General features: G+C 30.5%; 1 protein-coding gene across 1 annotated transcript; it reads right to left on the minus strand.

Annotated features, from left to right (window-relative positions):
* Positions 1-2,565: 2,565 nt before the first annotated feature.
* On the minus strand, positions 2,566-19,967 carry LOC114396284. The gene is made up of 10 exons (XM_028358186.1): positions 16,920-19,967; positions 16,504-16,737; positions 15,679-16,392; positions 14,705-15,520; positions 12,168-12,902; positions 11,219-12,049; positions 6,033-6,755; positions 5,080-5,913; positions 3,122-3,871; positions 2,566-2,639 (listed from the first exon to the last, which is right to left on the minus strand). Exons 1-9 carry the CDS (start codon positions 19,950-19,952, stop codon positions 3,809-3,811), a joined length of 7,983 nt encoding a protein of 2,660 aa, XP_028213987.1. The 5' UTR covers positions 19,953-19,967; the 3' UTR covers positions 2,566-2,639; positions 3,122-3,808.
* Positions 19,968-21,249: the final 1,282 nt, after the last annotated feature.

The following is a 21,249-nucleotide window of genomic DNA, read 5'->3' on the forward strand; positions in this document are numbered from 1 at the left end:
TTCTAGTAATATATATTAAGGCTTTTTTTTTTAAATAAGAAAACTTTTCTAAACCGGAAAAGTGAAAGATGACAGAGTTTCACGATTGGGGAGGCATTTCCTCCTTTTTGATATGCAAAATACATAAGTATCTTTTCAATATATTTTAAAGCCTTAAATATGTTTTTAATTTTTAATAAATATATAATAAATTTTTGTTTTATGTTGAATCCTTAATAAAATAAAACTTTTTTATCTTTCATATTTTGTTTTAGTCCCTGATAATTTATAAAATTTTATGTTTACTTTCTAATAAATTAACAAATTTTGTTTTAGTTTGTATTAATAACTAATAAAAAATATTTATCATGGAGTGAATACAAATTTATTAGGGATTAAAAATAAGTGTCAAAGATCAAAAATAAAATTATTGTTTTATTAGAGACTCAAAATTTAGTAGGGAGTAAATGAAAAATCAAATATTTGTTAGGGATCAAAAATATATTTAAGCTTATTTCAAAAGAACATATTACATTGTTAGCTTTGAACTTTGTGCATTATTGGAATTAACTTTTCATTTTTTTTCCATTATATTTAAGCATCGTTTTTAACTTCAATTTCAAGCAGTGCTTCAAACACTATTAATATTTTTCAATGATAGGGAAGCCCTAAGAAATGCAGTTTTTCAGGAACAGGTATCTAGTAATAACTTACCAACAGTGAACAGTTCATGAGTACTGGACAATGAATTCCTGAAACAAATGAGAAAAAAAAGTTCAGAAAAACTGAAATTACGATATTATTTAATGATAAGGTTATGTACTTATATACTGTAAAATAGTTTTAGAGTATTATTTAAGATCATAAATTATTATGTATGTATGATAAATATATTAATTTTTATGATAAATATTATGCGGTGATTTGTGAAAATTATAGTATGCATGAAAGGAATAATGCATATATTGTAACTTACCATATGATGCTAAGAAGAATTCCCAATGTTTTTTATTGTCTATATGATTGTATAATGAGTGCTGCCTGATGGATTCCCTGAACAAACAAAAAAATGTGAGTTGATAAAAGATTCAGTTAGAATATAAATACTTCTTTTAAATATGCAATTCAGAGAAATGCACACGACTATCACGATAAATTTCTTTAGTTGGAAGAAATAGGAATTAATTATTATGCATCTTTAAAGTCCATATGCAATCATTACTACATTATCTTCTTAGGCATCTCTAACATTCATTAGTTTTGAAATTAATTACGAAATTGTAGAATGTGCAATCACATATTATAAAGGACTGTTCAACAAAATAACAATAGAGCCAAGAGAGTAAAAGGTATAATCCATGTTATCACTACTATCGTATTCACCAAAACAAGGTTTAAATAATAGTGAGTTGAAAACATTTTCTAAAAGCGAACTATTGAAGGAAGTGTATCAGAATACAACTAATCTTTATGCTCTTAAGGCATGCCTTTGGCAGACAACATATGCAATATGATGACAAGGACTAAGGGGAAGGTAAAAACAGAGTATATAACTCCATGGAAATTTAGCAAAAACATGGTAAAAGATGGAGATGTTGGTTAGCCAAATAAGTGCATATGTATTCCCTAACCATGAGTATTAACTTTGCAAGTTAATACCTACCTAAAACTCCTGCTCTTCCAATTAAATTTGCTCAAGAGGCTTGAATTGATGCAAATCAGGTACATAAGAATATTTCATTTGAGGGCATTCTGTTAAAGTCACTTGATCCAAGGAAGGGAATTTCAACTTGAAAGTCCCTGAGTAGATTCCTACTATGCTTGGTAAAGAATCAAGAGACAAAACGCTCAGCTGCTCAAATGTTATCTCTTCATCATTGGATTCGTGATCTCCCTCTTTGGACACTATTTCTTGTATTGCTTGGCAATCCCGTATGGAATGTGCTTCAGTTGACCTAGACTTTTGGCTGTTGAGGATGTGAACAAATATACCAATCCATGGCATTCTTCAACATTCAAAGAGGTAAGATTTGCAAAAGACACGGTTGACGGCACCAAGTTTTTGATGCTAGGGCAAGAAAACACTTCCAATGTTTCTAGTGTTTTAAGTAAGGGTTCCACCCATGAGTGTTCTAATCCTATGGAATTCAGCTGTTGGAGACTCTTCAAATGTAATTTTTTCAGCTTTGAAAGGACTTTGGTACAATTGGTGCTAGGTATCTGAGAGGAGAATATTTCATTGAAGGAACTACAGAACACTTCAAGATTTTCAATGCTGGATATCTCTTCCAATCCACTGGAGAATATATTTGACTCATCATCCTCATGGTAACACATCAATTTGAGAACTCTTAAATTTTGCAGGAGGTGTGCAGCATTTGCAACAAATTGTCCTTGCCCAATCATATTGTCTTTGCAAGCGATTGCTTGATGCTCCAAGCTAGGCATGACCTAAGAAAATCAGAAGCAAGAAAGGGTACAAGATGAAAAATACAAGAAAAAGGTCATTAAGAGAGAAATAGCAGAAAAAAAATAAAGAAGTAAAATAGGAGTTATGAAACAAGCACAATTTGAGAAATTGTCCTTGCCTGAATCTGTCCTTGCAAAATTCCTATGGCATCTTCCTTTTTGAGTGATAGTTGCACCAAGTTTGGGAAAACCTAGGAATTTAATTGTTCGAAACAAAATATAGGATTCGTAATGAGATCTAACTCAATTTACCATAAATGGTAGTTTTGAATGTATTAAAAAAGGAAAAATATTTGATTAAATTCACACTTTCAATTTCAATTAATTATGAAAATGATAGCAAAATACACTATTTGACCCTATGTTTTAAACACTCCATTTTTTGGCATGATGAAGAGAGATCACTTTAATAAGCTCAGTAGCTTATTTTTGTATTCTCATTTTTTCTTTTTATTTGAAGAATATGAACAATACACTCTTAAAGCATTTTTTAACATTATTTTACTATTTGTATTTTTTTTAATGCTCGTCCCATTAATTGAAAGTGAATCTGAATTATTTAAGATCAGCATGGGATGCCAAAAAGTTTGTGACTAGCAATTTCTTTAATAATTTATGCATATTGAGACGTGCAAGCATAATATGAAAACTAGATAGGAAATCTTTTTGGTACCTTTTCAACTGAGAAAACGGCTTGCTGATCAATTGAAGTACGAAGTGGGTACTCTATATCTGCAACTTCACCACTATGATGCTCAGTTGTAAACAATTTCAACTTGTCACAATGATATACATCTAGTTGTGTTAGCATTGGCCATTCTAGTGAGTGTTTTCCATTGTAGAAATACTTCAGCTCTGGTAATTCCCATAATGTTAATGAGGTCAGACAATGGAAATTGAACAGTTTAGTTTCTCCCTTCAAGGCTGCTTCATTTTCTACAAAAATTTCTTCCAATGTTGCACAAGATCTCACATCAAGCTTAGCAAGATGATTGGCCACTGATGTTGGAAACAAACTTTTGAGGCTTTGACAGTTAGAAATGCACACTTCTTGAAGGCTGAGAATTTCATCAGGATTCGGATTCCAGATATGCTCCAGATTCGGCAACTGATTTAGAATCAGTTTCTTCAAAGGAAGAGAAAACTGAGAACCTGGCTTCATATCTGCCTTTGTACCTTTCATATCAAATATTGCCTTAACAGATTGGCAGTTGCTTACCTCGATCTCTTTCAAGTTACAAAGAAATCGCAGTAAATAAAAAGGAATCACATTGGATAAAGATTCACATTCCACCACAGTTAAAGATTTCAAACTGTTGAAACAATTTTTACTTGGGATTGGAACTACACCAAGCCATATCTATTCTAGGTGATGGTGATCACCAAATTTCAAATGCTCTATATTGCATGCAGACTTTTCCACCTGTACGTGCAAAACAATTATTTTTTGAAAGGGTTTGAAATATTCTTATTTGAAACAAAAATTTCACTCATTACATATTGTGATAAAATGAATGCATATGCATTATAAACTATGAAGTTATTAAAATCTACTACTCTCTTTTCATTTTACACAAAACCAATATTTCCATTTTAATAAAAATTAATATTGAAAGCAAGTTGTTGAACAGAATGAAGTGTAGAATTAATTTATTTTAACATTCTGAGTACCCATTTATAGTATGCCAACATGTTCTGGTTGTATATAGATGTAATATAAAATCACTTATATGTCTTCACCTTACAACTTAAAAATTTTTGGTTGACTTATATTTGGCTATTATGAGAGGTGTCTCATGCCTATATTACAGTCTCTTTTCTTCTTATTTGAAAATATTACTTTTTTTAAAAGAACAATATTTATATTGTAGTTGAGTCCATTTTAATCTAAATGAGCTTTTTGAAAGATTTTATTTTTTCTGTCATAACGATCCTCACTATAATTAACAATTTTGTGATCATAGAAGATGAAATTTCAAAAGAGATATGAATATTACACTATCCTTTCCTCTTGTATTGAAATATATAATTTAATTTATTTAACTTAATAATCTTAAAGTAAATTACACTTTTTTTACAAAAAAAAAAGAGTAAATTTCTTCTTTCTTAAAGAGATGCTAGTTGTACATTATCTTTCTTATGCTAAAATGTATAATAAAGCACACTTTTTTCTTTGAGATGTATGAGTATTACATTTTCATTCTTCTTATGTTAAAATATAGAGTTTACTATCCTTTTAGTCTCCTAAAATTTTTAATGTTTTTGTTTTTAATTTATAAATTTTTTTAATTGATTTTAGTTCCTTAACTTTTTTCTTATTTTTAATCTTTTTAGAAACTAAAAGTAATGACAAACAAAAAGAAATTGACCAAATCTTTAGTTCTAAATTTATTTGAATATATTTTTTAAAATTATCAATAATCAATAATGAAAATATATTATAATATAGACTATTTATCATAAATTTAAAATATAATTTTTAGGTATAAAATATTTTTTAAATAAATTTTAATTATAATATAATTTTTATATGTAAAAAATTATTATTTTAATTATATAGTGCACGTGTTAGAATACTAATTTACTTATAATAAGCAAATAGCAATTGAATTTGGATAATGGATTGCTTACATGTTGGTGAAACAACTTCTTGATTGTGGAGTTGAGATCATGGTGGAATGTTAAATCAGAATCCTCCCTTGAAGTTTTAATCCCCTCAAACATTGGCGCATTTACGAATCCTTCAGAGAAAGTATTCATATTGGGGCATTCAGTTATGGTGGCTTCTTCCAAACATGAGAATTGCAAGGTGTCATCCCCTGAATAAAACCTTACTAGCCTTCCTAAGGATTCCAACCATAATTTTGTGAGCCGTCCAAATATGATCTCTTCAGAAGCATCGCTTTCATCTTCTTTTCTTACTATTTCTTTTATTGATTCACATTTTTCTATATATAGGATCTTAAGTTGCACCAAACTTTTGACCGTTGAAGATGTGAATAAATACTCCATCCTTTCACAGTCACTCAAATACAACTCTTTGAGACTAATGAAAGATACTGCACAAGACACTACTTTTTCTAACCGAGAGCATTTGCGAATATTTAATATTTCAAGCTTTGCAGAGTATGGCTTTACCCATGGGTGCTCCAACCCTATCGACTCCAACTCTTTTAGTTTGTTTAAGAATAAGTCATTCAATCGCGCAAGTATTCCGTGATGAACTTGGAGCTTTTGAGAGGGAAATATCTCCTTGAGACCATAGCATCTTTGCACTCGAAGACATTCTACACTGGGTACCTTGTGAAGGAAATCAAAAGGCAAAGTATCTTTCTTATTCTCATAATCATCAAAGGACAGATCAAGAATATTTAATTTGTAAAGGAAGTCTTGTGGCAAATGTGCATCCCTCAACAAGATAATGTTTTCTTCATTGAGTGTCAATTCCTTCAGTTTGGGATCAACCTTTCGATTATTCAAAAGAAAATGCATGGTGGCAGTTAGAACTCAGAAGAAGGAAAATATATATAATGAAAAGAAAATCAAACAAAAAAGGTTAAAGTGATAATGCTTTAATTTGTCACCTTTTCAACCATGAAAAGAGGTTGCTCTATAACTGCTTCTTTGTGACTATTTTGAAATTCTGATGTGAATAGCTTCAACATAGGACAGTAGGACACATCCAAGCATTTTAATACGGGGCATTCCAGATGGTGTTTTCCAGGATAAAAGCAACTAAGCAGTGACAGCTTATAAAGACACAACTCCAACAAACAAGGGAATTCAAATATTTCTGTTCTTCCAAGTTCCATTGCATCTTCCTTTCCAACAATTTCTACCAACTTGTCACACCTCAGTACTGTAAGTGTCTGAAGCTTCCCAAGATTTTTGGCAAGGGACAAAGGGAACAATGTTGCCAGGCTTCTACATTTAGTAACAAACACTTGTTGCAAATTGGGAAAGCCGAGACCTTGGGGGTTTTTGTTCCATACACATTTCAAATTTGGCAAGTCTTTTAAAGTAAGATTTTTCAATGGAAGGACCATTCCCTTGGTGTTGGCATCAGTGTCATCTATGTCAAATATTACCTGCGCTGCATCGGAGCTATGTACATTCAATTCTTCTAAGGTCTTCAAGTAAGGAAGTACATGAGATGGAATTACAATCTCTCTTTTAATCGCTCCATCAAATTCTAATTTCTTTAAACTGCCCAAGAAATTCTTCAGAAAAGCAGGTTTGCCGTGCCTAACACCCGTTGTCTCAAGGTAATCGAGAAGGATCATATGCTTTGAATATTCAAAAAATACCTTCAAAGCCAGAGAAACTCAACGTCAGATACTTGACAAGTCTCGTGTGTACCACTTGGATTTACATTTGATTGTAGAAAACTATATATGCATGTGCCTTCTTAATTGAGATATCTGCAATTATCTCTTGTTAAATTTCAAATTCTCATTTTTGTTTTCTAATTAAATTATGCGCTTTATTTTGATATATTGTTTTGTACAATTTTTACATTGTCTAATAGAAATCAGTTTATACATGTAATTAAAAGTAAGATCGTCTTTTAATAATGGTGATAGAGTTATTCAAGTCATTTTTTGTTAGAAACTATTCAAAATATTCTTTATTATTTTTAGAATGGATTCCAATGGTCTAAAATATAGAAAGAGCAAAATAGGAATAAAATAGTGACTAAAGGTCTATGACCCACATGGCTCAAGGATAAAAAAATTTTGTGATGAAATGAAAAGATAAGGAGAAAAGATGACAGAGCTTTTCAGCTCATGCAAGCCCCAAGTATAACAGCTCATGCACGCCCAAAATATTTAAAAAAATAGAAGAGAAGAGAAAAGAAAAGAAGGTTGATAGAATGTTTTGGGCTCCTCTTATAAAAAATAAAATACATAAGGCTTTAGATATCCAATTAGACTTTAACATATATAATATTTTGGGTTAATATGCCCAATTAGTATGAAAAGGTTGAGTAAAATTAAGGGAACTGCTCTGGGGCACCAAATAGATTTCCAAAATACCAAAAATTATCGGTGTTTTTGGTTATAAATAGCATATCAGTTTTTTCATTTCTGTAGTATTTTTATTTTTTTGCAAAATCGTGTTTTCCTAATGTAACTTATTCTTGTTAGCATTTTTTTGTAAGTGTTGATTGTGTACATGCGTTATTTACATATATATGATGAAATTCAGTGATCTTTCGTCACCGAAGAAGAAGAGATACATATAAAAAAATTTAAAACATTTCGATTCACAATTCATATGTTTTCAATTTTTTAAAATTATTTTATTAGAATTTTTTTATTCATTTAATTTATTTTCAATTTTTAATAATTAAAAAACTATATTTAATTGAATAATGTATTTGGATGTTTATTACAATTATTAAAAATTAAATAAGCATGGTATTTAATTGAATGATGTATTTAGATATTTATTATATCAATTGATAATTAAATAAATTTGATATTTTTTATATATGTAAATTTTTATTAAACCTATGATTTTTATTTATAATTTATATATGTAAACAAATTAATTATTAGATAAAAATTAATTATCACATAATTTCTTAATTAATTTATAATATAAGTGATTTATTAGCTTAATTAATTTGAGTGTTGTACTAATAACATATTGATAATCCGTATGCCCAATATTATTGTTTGAAGGTTTCTAATATCATAGGTGGAAGGTAATATTAATATAGAGTGATTATCATTACATAATTTAATTGAAGGATTCTCTTACTCTTAGTTTGAGTGGATATAGTCTTGGATTTTGTCTTCGAAATATTGATGGCTGACTCAAGGTGGATGGGGATTGCAAATATGCAGGGAATGACTGAAAGTATAAAATGGAAGGTCTACTACATGGATTTATGACAAAATGTAAAGCTAAAATCATTCTCTTTAGACGAGGACTAAGTTGCATTGGGGTCTAGTTTATTGCTTACTAATTATTTGTGTTGCGTTATGTTTCATGTTTTGGTGTTTGTCTGTTTCATTGTTTTATGTTCTAGAAGGGGCATTTCTTATGGTGTCCTTTTGTTTTCTCTTAATAATATCATATAACAAGATTAAACACCCAAGCAACAAGAAGGTTGAGATACATCCCTGCTTTAGTGAAATATTCTATATAAAAAAGTTCAGGACATCCAAAAATGGTTGAGTTTGTTTTGTTATTGACATGCACGCGCATGAACAAATATTATTTTGCTTCAAAATATATTTCTTTTTTTTTTACAACTCTCATAAGTATTTTGTTTTAAAAAAAAATAAGCAAATTATAATAAGATCATTCACATGTGTCAAATGTGTTACTTGAGTTGTGGATCGGGAGTGTCTTTTTTCTTTTTCTTTTATTTTCTGAAGAAAGAGAAGATAAAGAGGAGGATAGTGTGTTTAGCAAGGTAATTTTGGTATAAAATAACAAAGGAAGTGTCGTAGTGTATAAGATGAGTGGAAATAACAATTGTGGTTAAATTTTGGTTTAAGAAGACACAAATAAAATAATATATAAATAAAAAGAAAAAGGCAAGAAAAATTGTGTTCAGTTATAAATAAAACAATGGAAGGTGAAGAGGAAACGAAATAAAATTGAAATTGTCCTAATAGACATGGTCTAAACTATCCTCAAGGTATTAGCAATAACAAAAAAACATGGATTAAAAAAATTAAAATATATATAGATAAAGATAAAAAGTTAGAGGATAAAAATGGATATTCATAGAAGTTGATCTTCCTCTGATTTAAGTATGATTCCAGCTTTCATTTTTTCTTTACAATTTAAGTAGGATAAAAATGTATTCTTTTGTTTGAAGGTTCCAAACAATGTGTTTGAAGTCTCAAAACATGTGTTACCCATGGTGAAGATTATGAACCTTATCCTCTGTCTTGTTACATGGGTCAAATACAACAAATTTTACTGTTGTATCTTTTTGGTCCATTAGGTACTCAATTTCTTTCTTTCTGTAGCTCTCTTTTCCTTCTTTTTTTTCACATTTATTTTAGGGTAAAATATGTTTTAGATTATTAATAAATATTCAAATTTTATATATATATTTTTTAATAAAAAAATTCTTTATATTAAATTCCTGATAAAACAAAAGTTTTATTTTTTATTTATGATACTTTTTTAGTCAATGATAAATTATGAATTTTTTGTTTAATAACATGAAAAAATATCAGGTTAAAAATATTTCACTAATTTATTAGTGATTAAAAAACGATACCAAGAATAGAAATAAAATTATTATTTTATAGGAGAGCCAATGAAAAAATTATTAAAAAATAACAAACACAAAATTTATTAATTCTAATAAGTCAAATAAAACTTAATAAGAAAAATGTAAATATGCTATTCTCACAATAGCCATTGTAATATATTGTAAGTATTAGAGTCTAAAGGTCGTAGATGGATTGTATTATCCACGTTTCAAGCTAATCAAAGGGATTCAAAGGAAAATTAGAGGTATAATATATAAAACCATATGTATGTGTTTGTCCAAAACAAATAAACTTTTGAGATATTGATTTATGACACAACCTATTGGTAAAAGATCAAACAAGTGTTGGTAAAAGCAAACAAAGATATCATCATGACAAGTTTTTAATGTAGTAAGTAATGTGTGCCGCAAGAAATATTTTAGAGTAAATTACCTTCTGCTATCCTAGAGAAGTTTAAATTATATTCACTTTCCCTCTTATTTTAAAATATACATTCTCCTTTCTTGAAAGATAAATAAGTATTATAATTCAGTCTATATCATGTAAATGAGTTTTTTTTTTCTAAATAATAATTCTCTTGCAGTGATCCTCACCATGATTTACAAATTTCAAACATATGATATGAATTTTGTGACTTTGATTCGAAGATGAAATTTCATAAGCAAGAGATTTGTTTAGTTTTTAATTTAGAGACAAGCTTATTTAAAACTGAGTCAGATAATAAATGTGAACATCTATTTTAGCAATAATTTGAAACATATATAATTAATTTATTACATCGATTAACCTCTTTCATTAGACCTATAAATCATTGGTGATAATAAAGATATTTAATGCTTCATTCTACTTAATTTATAAAAAAATTATGATCAACAATATATAGGATTTTTAAAATTCGTTGGTGGTCACATTAAAAGTTGTAGAAAAAGATAATATATCATTGAGAGACACACTAATTCATATTTATTCACAACTATTAAGATATTGTATACATTAAAAATTACCTAAAGTGTAATGGAAAGAAGGGGAGTGTACATTTTAAAATAAAGGTTTGGTTAACTAGTGTTTTTAGGAGAATATTTAAGGAATTAAAAGGAAAAAAATTTCTTTGTATTGAGTCTTTAATAAAATAACAATCTTATTTTTTGTCATTGATATTTTTTTAGTGTATTATAAATTAATAAATTTATTTTTTGTTTGTTCCCAAATAAATTGTTTGTATTTATTATTAGTCATTTTCAAAGGAAAAATAATAAAATAAAAAATTATAAACAAATAAATATAAAATTTATTAGGAATTATAAAAAATGTGAAGGACCAATAACAAAAAAAAATTATGACACGGCAAAAACAAAGAAAATATTATTAAGAGCCAAACACAAATTTTAGATATTTATTTAAAATTAAAAACATATTTTTAAGTTAAATTTTTTAATCAATGTTGTTGAGACATTGGTTAATTAGCATGCCCCCATGTTTAGATATAAACAAATAACAATTGAATTTGGTAGATAATGATTCCTTACCTGTTGGTGAAACAAGGTCTCGATTGTCGTGTTGAGATCATGGTGGGGGGTTAAATCAGCATCATCTGTTGAAGTTTTAATCCCCTCAAATAATGGCGCATCTATAATTCCTTCAGAGAATGTTTGCATATTGTGGCATTCAGCAATTGTCGCTACTTGCAAACACGTGAAATGCAAAGTGGCATTCCCTGAATAAAACCTTACTAGCCTTGGTAATGAATCCAACATTAATGTTCTAAGGCATCCAAATATGATCTCATCAGAAGCATCTTCTTCTTCTTTTTTTACTATTTCCTTCATTGATTCACAATTTTTTATAGATAGGCTCTCAAGTTGCAACAAACTTTTGGCAGTTGAGCATTTCAATAAATACTCCATCCTATGACAGTACGTCACTTGCAACTCTTTCAGATTGATGAAAGACACTGCACAGCTCACTAGTTTTTCTAACTGAGGGCACCTCCAAAGCATTAATAATTGAAGTTTTTGAGAGTATGGCTTACCCCATGGGTGCTCTAACCCTATCGACTCCAGCTCTCCAAGATCTAACAGGATTAATTGTTTCAATCCGGGAAGTGAAGGGTCATGAACTTGTAGTTTCTGAGAGGGAAATATCTCCTTCAGACCATAGCACCTTTCCACTAGAAGATAATCTAAGCTGGGTACCTTCTGAAGGAAATCAAAAGGCAAAGTCTCTTTCTTATTGTCATCATTCTCATAGGATAGAGCAAGAAAATTTAATTTGAAAAGGAGGTCTTCTGGCAAATGTGCATCGCTCAACAACATAATGTTTTCCTCATTGAGTGTCAATTCCTTCAGATTGGGAACAATCTAGCAAGGCCAAACAAATTCAAAAGAAAATGTAAGGTGGTAGTTAGAAGGAGGAAAATATAATATGAAATTAAGAGAAAAGGAAGCACAGAAAGTTTAACTGATAATGGTTTGTCACCTTATCAACTGAGAACAGAGGTTGTTGTTGTAGCAGGCTAATTGGAGCCTCTGTAACTGCTTCTTTGTGACTATTATGAAATTCTGATGTGAATAGCTTCAACTTAGGACAATAGGACACATGCAATTTTTCTAATATGGGGCATTCCAGATGGTGTTTTCTAGGATAAAAGAAACTAAGCATTGGCATACTCCAAAAGTATATCCAGGATAAAGAAGGGAATTCAAATATTTCATTTGTTCCATGTTCCGTTGCATCTTGCTTTCCAACAATTTCTACCAACTTGTGACAGATCCGTATTTGAAGGGTCTTAAGTTTTCCAAGATTTCGGGCAAGGGAGAAAGGGAACAGTGTTGACAAGCTTCTACAATTTAGAACGACCACTTCTTGCAAATTGCGAAAGCTTAAAGTTCCTGGTGGGTATTTGTTCCATACACATTTCAAACTTGACAAGTATTTTAGAGTAAGCTTTTTCAAACGAAAGACTATTTCAGTGTCAACGGTGTCAAATATTATCTGCGCTGCATCGGAGTTATGTACATCCAATTCTTCTAAGGTCTTCAAGTAAGGAAGTACATGAGATGGAATTACAATCTGTCTTATACTTTCTCCATCAAATTCCAATTTCTTCAAACAGCCAAAGAAGTTCTCCGGAAAAGCAGGTTTGCCGTGCCGAAAACCCTTGGTCTCAGGATAATCAACAAGTCTCTTATGCTTTGAATATTCGAAAGAAACCTTCAAAGCATAGAAACTCAACGTTATTAGGAGTGTATGTATGGAAACTCTGGAAACTATGCTTTAAATAATATTTTATTTTAAATTATGAATATTATTGTTTTTATATTTAAGTTAATTGTATTAATTATTGTTACTGTGGGTATGCTATTTACTTCATCTTCAAATAAAATCCTATTTCATTATAAGTTATAACAAGTTCTATTGCCTTTAAAATATTATTGTTGTACTTATACTATCATTTTCAAATTTTAACCAAGTAAAATGTCTTGATTGTAGAGTATATAAACTAAAAAAAATTCTTGTAACAAAAAAAAAAATACTAAGAAATTCTATTCTTAAAAAAATTGTTGCTTATGTACGACTTAGGTTTACTTTTGATGTAGAAAACTATATATGTGCCTCTCTACTGACATATCTCCAGCTATCACATTAAAATTCAATTTTTTTTATTTTCTAATCATATATATTCGGACTTTTATTTGATATATTAAAGTGAACAATTTTAAATAGCTCAATTAATCGAACATGATACATCAATTATTGTTGTATACTTTTTTTTTACAGATAAAAAAATAATTTTATATTATAAACCAAATACAAATCATTTTGGATATGGCTTCTAAAGTAAGATTATAAGCTTTTTCTTGAAGTACAAATAATATTATATGTTAATACACTTTTGATAACAATGTAATAAAAAAATCTTTAATACATTTAACACAATCTAATTAAATTTTAAGATAATTATTTCATGACCATCAATGATCGGATAACAACGTAAAAAGTTTTTACGTTAATTGTGAGTGCATTCTATTTAAATTCTTATACTGTACTCCCACTTCAGTAAACAAATTTGGAATATGAAAAGTGAATCTTATTTTCTCATAATTCAGAGTACAATAAAGATCAGTATTTAGTTTGTGCAGCTTTCATGATAAAACAATGCAAGAATTTTGGGAATCAAATCAGACTTGATTGCTAAGAATAAGGAAACCTTGACCAATAAAAAAAAATGTAATTGATCAATATGTACAGATTACAAAAGGACATAATGCGCTTGCTTCATATTTAACATATGGGACAACATACAATTATAGGACTAAATATGTTATATGGCCTCAACTTTTTTATTTTTTATTTTTATAAAGTTAATTTTTTCTTAATTTTAATTTGGGTAAGTTGACATTTTTTCAATTTCATTTCAGGTAAGTTTTTTTTTTTGTTCATTTTTAATTGTTGTAAACTTTCTAATTAAAAAAAACAAAAATAATTTATATTTTCTTAAAGAACAAAATATTTGTTATGTTTAATATCTTTAATTTGGTCTGTATTTGTATTCATTCCGTCCTTTATTTAAGTCCTTTATTTAAGTAGTTATTTCTCCGCGGAAAATTGTCATTTGAAGCATATGCTTTCTTGAATCCAATTGTAGATATTATGTCAGTAATACCTTGCTCTTTTTTCTTTTAGCTTTTGTTTGACAGTATTTTTTTATTTTAATTTCTTTAAGGTTCTACTTTTTATTTATAGACCCCAAAAATTTAGGCTTTCAAAGATCAAAATTAAAAAAAATATAAACTTACATAAACAAAAAAAAAAACAAACAAGGTATGTTAAAGGAACCAAAATTTAAAAAAAAATCAGAAAATAAAAACATATCTAAGCTTAATTATATATGTTTTATCATGGTGACACAATTATCCAATTGCAGAATATTGACTTAGGAAGAATAATTTATCTGAGTAGGTAGATGAAAATTTGTGATGGTTAACAAATTAAATACTCTATCTAATGCGTACCTGATCTGTGAAATGTTTTTGTAGAGTGGCATTCAAATCACCTTCCCAGTACCATTTGTCTTTTTCTCCGGCTACAACATGTACTTTTTTAAGGTTTGGAATATTTTGGACTTTCGAGAATTTTTTCATTTGAGGGCACTCACTCACTACTAAACTTTCCAGTAATGGGAATTTGAAGTCACACTTCTCGGAACTGCAAAAACTTGTGAGATTTTTTAGAGACACCAATTCTAAAGATTTTAATTGTCTAAACTCAATCTCTTGTACTTTTTCCTCTTCATTTTCTGCAACGATTTCCACAATCATTTCACATAAGAATACCTTCATGGTTGTGAGTTGAACCAAGCTTTTAGCAGTTGAGGATGCCATTAAATTCCTCATCGATCTACAATTCCTCACTTCCAAATGTTTTATGTAACTGTAAGATACTATGGATGATGCTAAATTTGTCAATTTTATACATCGATAAATGACTAAGCGCTCTATCCTCTGAAGAAGTGGGTCATGCTCGAATCCTATCTCTTCTAAAGACAACAAACTCTTTAATTCCAACTCCTTAAGTTGCATAACAACACCTATTTTATCACGTGAAATGAGGCTTGCAGGAGCCCAAATACTTTTCAAGTGACAACTCCCCAATGTTAAGCTTTTCAAATTGGGAAGTCTATGAAGAAACCAAAAGAGAATTTCAGTATTCTTCAATTCATACAAGACAAGTCTTTGTAGTTTGTGCATTCTGTGAACACTAACAATGTATTTCTGCAACCACTCTGCTTCCTTCAAGCTCATTTCCATAGATTCCAAGTTGTATATCACCTAAAATATATATAAATAAAAAAAACTAATCAATATTGAAGCATACTTGGAACCACCCAACAAGATATTTATAATGTGTTATTTTTTTATAAGAAATAAATGACATATTCTCACATCATTCGGTGAGAGATTCTTGATTCATTCTTTTTGTTATGTACCTTTTCTGTAGCCAAAACAATTGGCTTCCCTTGTGAGTTTGTGATATCTTTAGTGAGCCCTTCCAGCTTGAAACAATCGACTATGGACAATTTATTCAATGATGGCCACTCTAAAGTGTGAGTTCCTCTATAGAAACTCACAAGCTCAAATGATAATTTTAATGATACAATGTTTAGCCGCGGAAACTTAAAGGTGATAAGATTTTCATTTGAACCGTTATCCCAAGCAACAATCTCCTTCATTGCCCTGCAGTTGTACACATCAAGGATTTCCAATTTTTCTAAGTCAGTGGCAACAGAAAGTAGAAAGAGATGCTTTAAATTCGGACACCCATTAATGCTTATGCTTTGCAAATTATTATATTTAAGTATTTCACAGCTGTCATTCTTCCATATATGCACCAAATTTGGCAACGCCTCTAGAAATACATTTTGCAAGTTTGTTTCATTCCTAACACCAGTTTGTGGAATATTTTCAAAGTCAAATATGTTTTCCACTAACTTGCAATCTGTAATTATCAAGCTTTGAAGGCTCTGAAATCTTTGCCCCATATAACTAGGAAAAATCGTAACAAGTTTGTGGCACTCTCTTATTATCAGAGAGTCCAAACTGTGAAAGGAATGAAGACCAATATGGGGTTGCCAAATGGTATTAAGTTTCTCCATGCAGATGATCTCCATTTTCTTCAACTTAGGAAAAACATCAATATTCTGCTGCAGAAAAAATTGAATGTTAGGTGAACAGATAAAAGACCTCAACAATTAATGCAATTAAACAACAAATGATAGTAATAATCAAAGTCAATATTAAATCAATCCACACACCTCTGCATGTTCTGGACAAAATATATCCTCCATCATTTCACAAGCACTTACAAAAATGCTTTGTAGATTCATCAAACTTCCAGCCATGGAGAATGACAGTAAATATTTTAAATCACCACAATCTGTCACATTCAATGTAAGCAAATTTTGAAAACAATGCTGACATTGGTCACTCCATATCTTCTGGATGTTGATTGAGGATAACTTCAACCATTCTAATTTGGGAATTGAAACCTGTAATAACATATATGATTAATGTCTCAACAATTAATGTTTTGATTTTAAAAATTGATGTACCCAAGAGAAATGACAAAACTTAAATGATCACGACTTTTTACTTCTTTTAGAGGAATAACTTACAAATTAAACATTATAGACTATAAAGGACACATATTTATGATAATGTTTTTACATACCTTTTCATTGAAGAGTGATATGCAAGAACTGGTGGCACCTTGCTCAACTTCAGTGATAATATCTTTGTTTCTGTTTTGCACTTGGACTTCCAATGAATGTGCACTACAAGGTATCTTGTCATTGGTATATAAACAAGCAAATGCTGGTAAAGATTTCAATGTTAAAAGTCGTAATTGAGGGAACTCAATCTTGTCATCATTGATAGTATGTGTTTGTCTTTCAACAGAAACTATCTCCTTCAGAGAATCACAGTCACACACTTCAATTGTTTCAAGCACGGTGAGAAGTCTTACCATGAAAAATGGGAAAATGTTTTCCAATTTATCACATGTTTTAATCTTGATGATTTTTAGTCTGCAAAAAGAGGCCTCTTCAAGCTGATTATTGCCACATAATTTCTCCAAATTATCCAGTTTGTAAAGACACATGGACTCCAATTTGGGAAAAGCCAGTAAAGGGTGAAACCGCTCCACTGAGTTGATAATATATTGAATACCAAAATTGTTTACAATGGATAAATGTTTCAAATATGGAAATCCTTCAACATTTAATTCATAAAAAACATCATGAACATCATTGAGTTGTCCCAGCAGCAAATATTCAACACTCTTGAACAACATTTTAACCCATGTTTCAGAATGAATGTCAATACCTTCTTTTAGGTTCAATGCCAAAAATTTCGCTTCTTCATAAATGTCAGGGATTTTGAATTCTCCCACTGTAAGCATGTTGAATTCACCAATGAAAATCTTGTAACTATCCAACATGTCCAAAAACAAGTTCTGCGGAAAATGGGAAACACTTTGAATGTGTATGTCTAGATTTTGCAACTGATTCAAGTGCCTCAACTCAGAAAGACTAGCATTTTGACTTTGGATATTCTCCTCAGCCTCCCACAGAATCAAGCTGTCTCTCATGTAAAACTCTTCCAAACTGTTCATCCTTGATATGATATTGGAAGGTATTACTCTTAGTTTTGAGCAATTGCTTATGTCAAAAAGTTGCAGCTTATCCAATTGCCCAAATTCAAGAGGCAAACTTTCAATGTTAGATCCTGAAAGAGTAAGAATTCGTAATTTCTTTAACTCTCCAATGATTGATAAGTTCTCTCCTAGAGTGCATCTCTCCAAACTAAGCATTCTCAGTTTTTTTAGGCATTTAATAGAAGAAGGTAAGCATGAAAGATTAACACCAGTCAATATCAAGACTCTGAGTTCAATCATATCCTTAAAAAAGTTGTCTGGTATTTTCAAAAAATCATCTTTGTTGTCTATATGTAAGACTTCAAGTCTAGGACAGTGTATACTCTCGGGAAGCCCATCATTGATATCACAAAAGTGTAAACATATAGCAGTGTACCTTTCAAGTTCATCTTTGTGTGGCCACTCATCTAGTATGCCATTTTTCATAAAAAATACATGTTTTTCTTTGGATGATATTGAAAGAGCAACATCCCGCACAATGTCATGCATGTTGAAGCGGTCACGAGAGTAACTTTCCCCCAACAAAGTTGATTCTTTTAGCTCCTCTATCAGTATATTTACTTTGTTTCTCGCTTCTCTAATTGTGTGGACCCCTTGAAGCAAACCCAACCCAATACAGAACTTCACCAAGTTCATAATCAAAGCATCATTTCCCATTCTAGCACACAGTAAAAAAATATGTTTTAACTGCTCATTTTTTAGATGATCATAACTCAACTTTACAGAGAAGTCCATAGATTCGTGCCCTTCTGTAAAACTTTGTCTTTTAATTTGTTGACAGACATCCTGCCATACAAAGGAGCTTTTATTCTTTAGTGACCTTCCTATGGAAACTAATGCTATAGGCAATCCATCACACATTTTGGCAATCTCAATGACTTTCTCATCAAACTCAAAACTTTGGACATGTATTCCAGCCTCTTTCTTAAGCAAAGTCTTTGCCTCGTTTTCATCAAGGACTCCTACCGAGAAAGTTGATCTCTCCTGCACATCCATTTTATTACATATTACTTCTTTACTTCTAGATGTTAGAAGAATTTTGCATCCCTTGTGATCACCTGATAACTTTTCTTTTTTTATCGTATTGGAATCAACAGATAACTTGTCTTTTTTCATCATATTGAAATCGGCAGAAAATACTTCTTTTTCCATATTATTGTAACCAAAATCAGATAAATCATTGACATCTTGTTGGCTCCCATTGTCATCCTCACTACGTGGAATCCCCAATATATTCAAGTTCAATCCATCCCAGAGATCATCTAGGATTATAAGGGTGTTCTCCTTTTCTTTCTTTAACCTCTTTCGAATGCGATCTGCTCTTACAATTTCACTTTCCTCTTCCAATCTCATTCCCAACATCTCAGCAATTTGTTCTTGAATTTTTTGTATGTCTGGAATTCTTGTTACATTTGCCATGACCACCATATTGAACAACTTCTTTTCTCGAGCTTTGTTAGCAACTTCTTTGACTAAAGTAGTCTTACCCACACCACCAGCCCCATAAACTCCAACAATATTAACTGTCGAGTCTTCCAGTGCTTTCATAATCTTCTTCATAATTTCATTTCTCGAACCAAAGCTCACATAACCGGTGTTTGACAAAGCAGCATCGAAGGATGGGCCCAACCGATATGAAACTTTATCAAACCTTTTATTTGAATGTCCATCGGCTTTGATTTCCTCTATCATCTTTGTAGCATTTCTGCCTAACCGATACCTCAACCACAAGTTATTTGGAAAGATCAATCTAATGGAACACCTTGTCTGTGCATGGCGTTCATCATTAATAAAACACTCATATTTTTTTATCTTTTCATCCACCTTTTTTAACCAATGCTGAACGTCATCTTCAATTTCTTCTCCGTTCTTCTCTGCAGAATTAACTTCATTTTGAACCCTCTTCCTAGTATCATTCAGCCTCTCAATGTATTGTTCCACCTCTTTCAATTTGTCTTTGTAATGAAATATGTAACCCACTTGTCGATTGACCACTTGTTTTGCAATTTCTAGGGCACTTTGGGCAGCAACAGAGGTAATTGGGTCCATGCTCCCTAGACAATTGACACTTTCTTCTTGTTTCTTTGGTTCCTGCTATGGCTACTACTTTTTCCTGAATGTTACATATGCAAAATTTCAAAAATTATGAAACAAAAGGGCACATTCACAAAACATTTAGCAAATAAAACATATTAGAATTTGACTGATGCTGTCAGGTGTCTGTTAGTTTCTGTTAGCGGGAGAGTTGATCATATTTTTGTGCATACATCCCCAAATTAACGTCCCTTCTCAAATTATTTTTCACCTAGGATAGGATCTTAATTAACCCCTCCAATCACCTGCTTTTGTCCATACTTCTCCAATCATCTATATGTGATGTTTGCTTCCTAGCTATCACCTATTTATGCAGGTTTTCAAACACACTTGTGTCCTGTAGTTAATTTACTAAGTTTTATATTTTTTTTCTTTTTCCTTTTTCTCACACTCTAAAAAATATCTTAACCTCTCTCGCTTGCTTCCTGTCACATGTTTGTATAGGTTATCAAACACTATCGTGTCCCGTAGTTTACCAAGTTTTATATATTTTTTGTTTTCCTTTTTTCTCATTTGTAAAATTTTTTAAACAAAACCTTAATTAAGAAAAATCAATTTTATAGAATAACATGTTGAAATATAAACTTGATTTTAGGTCTTATCAAAAAGCCCAAGTTCTAGATGACATGTTAAGCTAAAATTCTAGAAGAATGTTCTTGAGAAATCTATTGTAGAAGATAATTCTAGAATAACTTATAGAATATGTGAGCAACTTTGTATGTATGAAGAAAGTTCTAAAGAGTTATTTGTAACCATTAGATTAAGTGTATGTTGACAAAATTCTAACCATTGGTTTGGGATCCGAGGAGCCACTAGCATAAATAGGGGTGTTGTATTAAAATTTGTATGAAACCAAATCAAACCACAAAACAAGAAGTGATGATTTTGTACAAGAAAGCTCTTCCTCCAAACTTTCTAATCTATCTGATTCTCAAATATTTCTTTCAATAGTGAAATTTTATTCCAACAAATTGATATCCGAGCTAGAAGATCCTTTCTAGAAAGATGACGAGTAGCACTATGGTTCCATTCCAAGTTTCAAGGCTCAACAAGAGTAACTATGACAATTGGAGCATCAAGATGAAGGTTCACCTTGGCACGCAAGATGTTTGAGAGATAGTAGAGAAAGGTCACACTGAGCCAAAGAGTGAGTGTAACATCCCATTTTTCGTATATAAATTAAAAAGTTTTTTTTAGTTAAAAAAATAGAGTTTTAGAAAATGACGAGATTTTTTATAATAAAATAAATAAT

The sequence above is a fragment of the Glycine soja genome, chromosome 18, assembly GCF_004193775.1.
Source record: "Glycine soja cultivar W05 chromosome 18, ASM419377v2, whole genome shotgun sequence".
Classification (NCBI taxonomy): Eukaryota; Viridiplantae; Streptophyta; class Magnoliopsida; order Fabales; family Fabaceae; genus Glycine; species Glycine soja.

What these genes read in the sequence shown, in the direction of transcription:
- LOC114396284 (XM_028358186.1), bottom strand. Translation starts at nt 19,952, where the DNA reads ATGGACCCAATTACCTCTGTTGCTGCCCAAAGTGCCCTAGAAATTGCA. An exon ending in TATCACTCTTCAATGAAAAG is followed by an intron (nt 16,738 to 16,919) that starts GTATGTAAAAAC and finishes ATGTTATTACAG; the next exon opens with GTTTCAATTCCCAAATTAGA. An exon ending in CTCTTTTCATGGTTGAAAAG is followed by an intron (nt 5,914 to 6,032) that starts GTGACAAATTAA and finishes AATAATCGAAAG; the next exon opens with GTTGATCCCAAACTGAAGGA.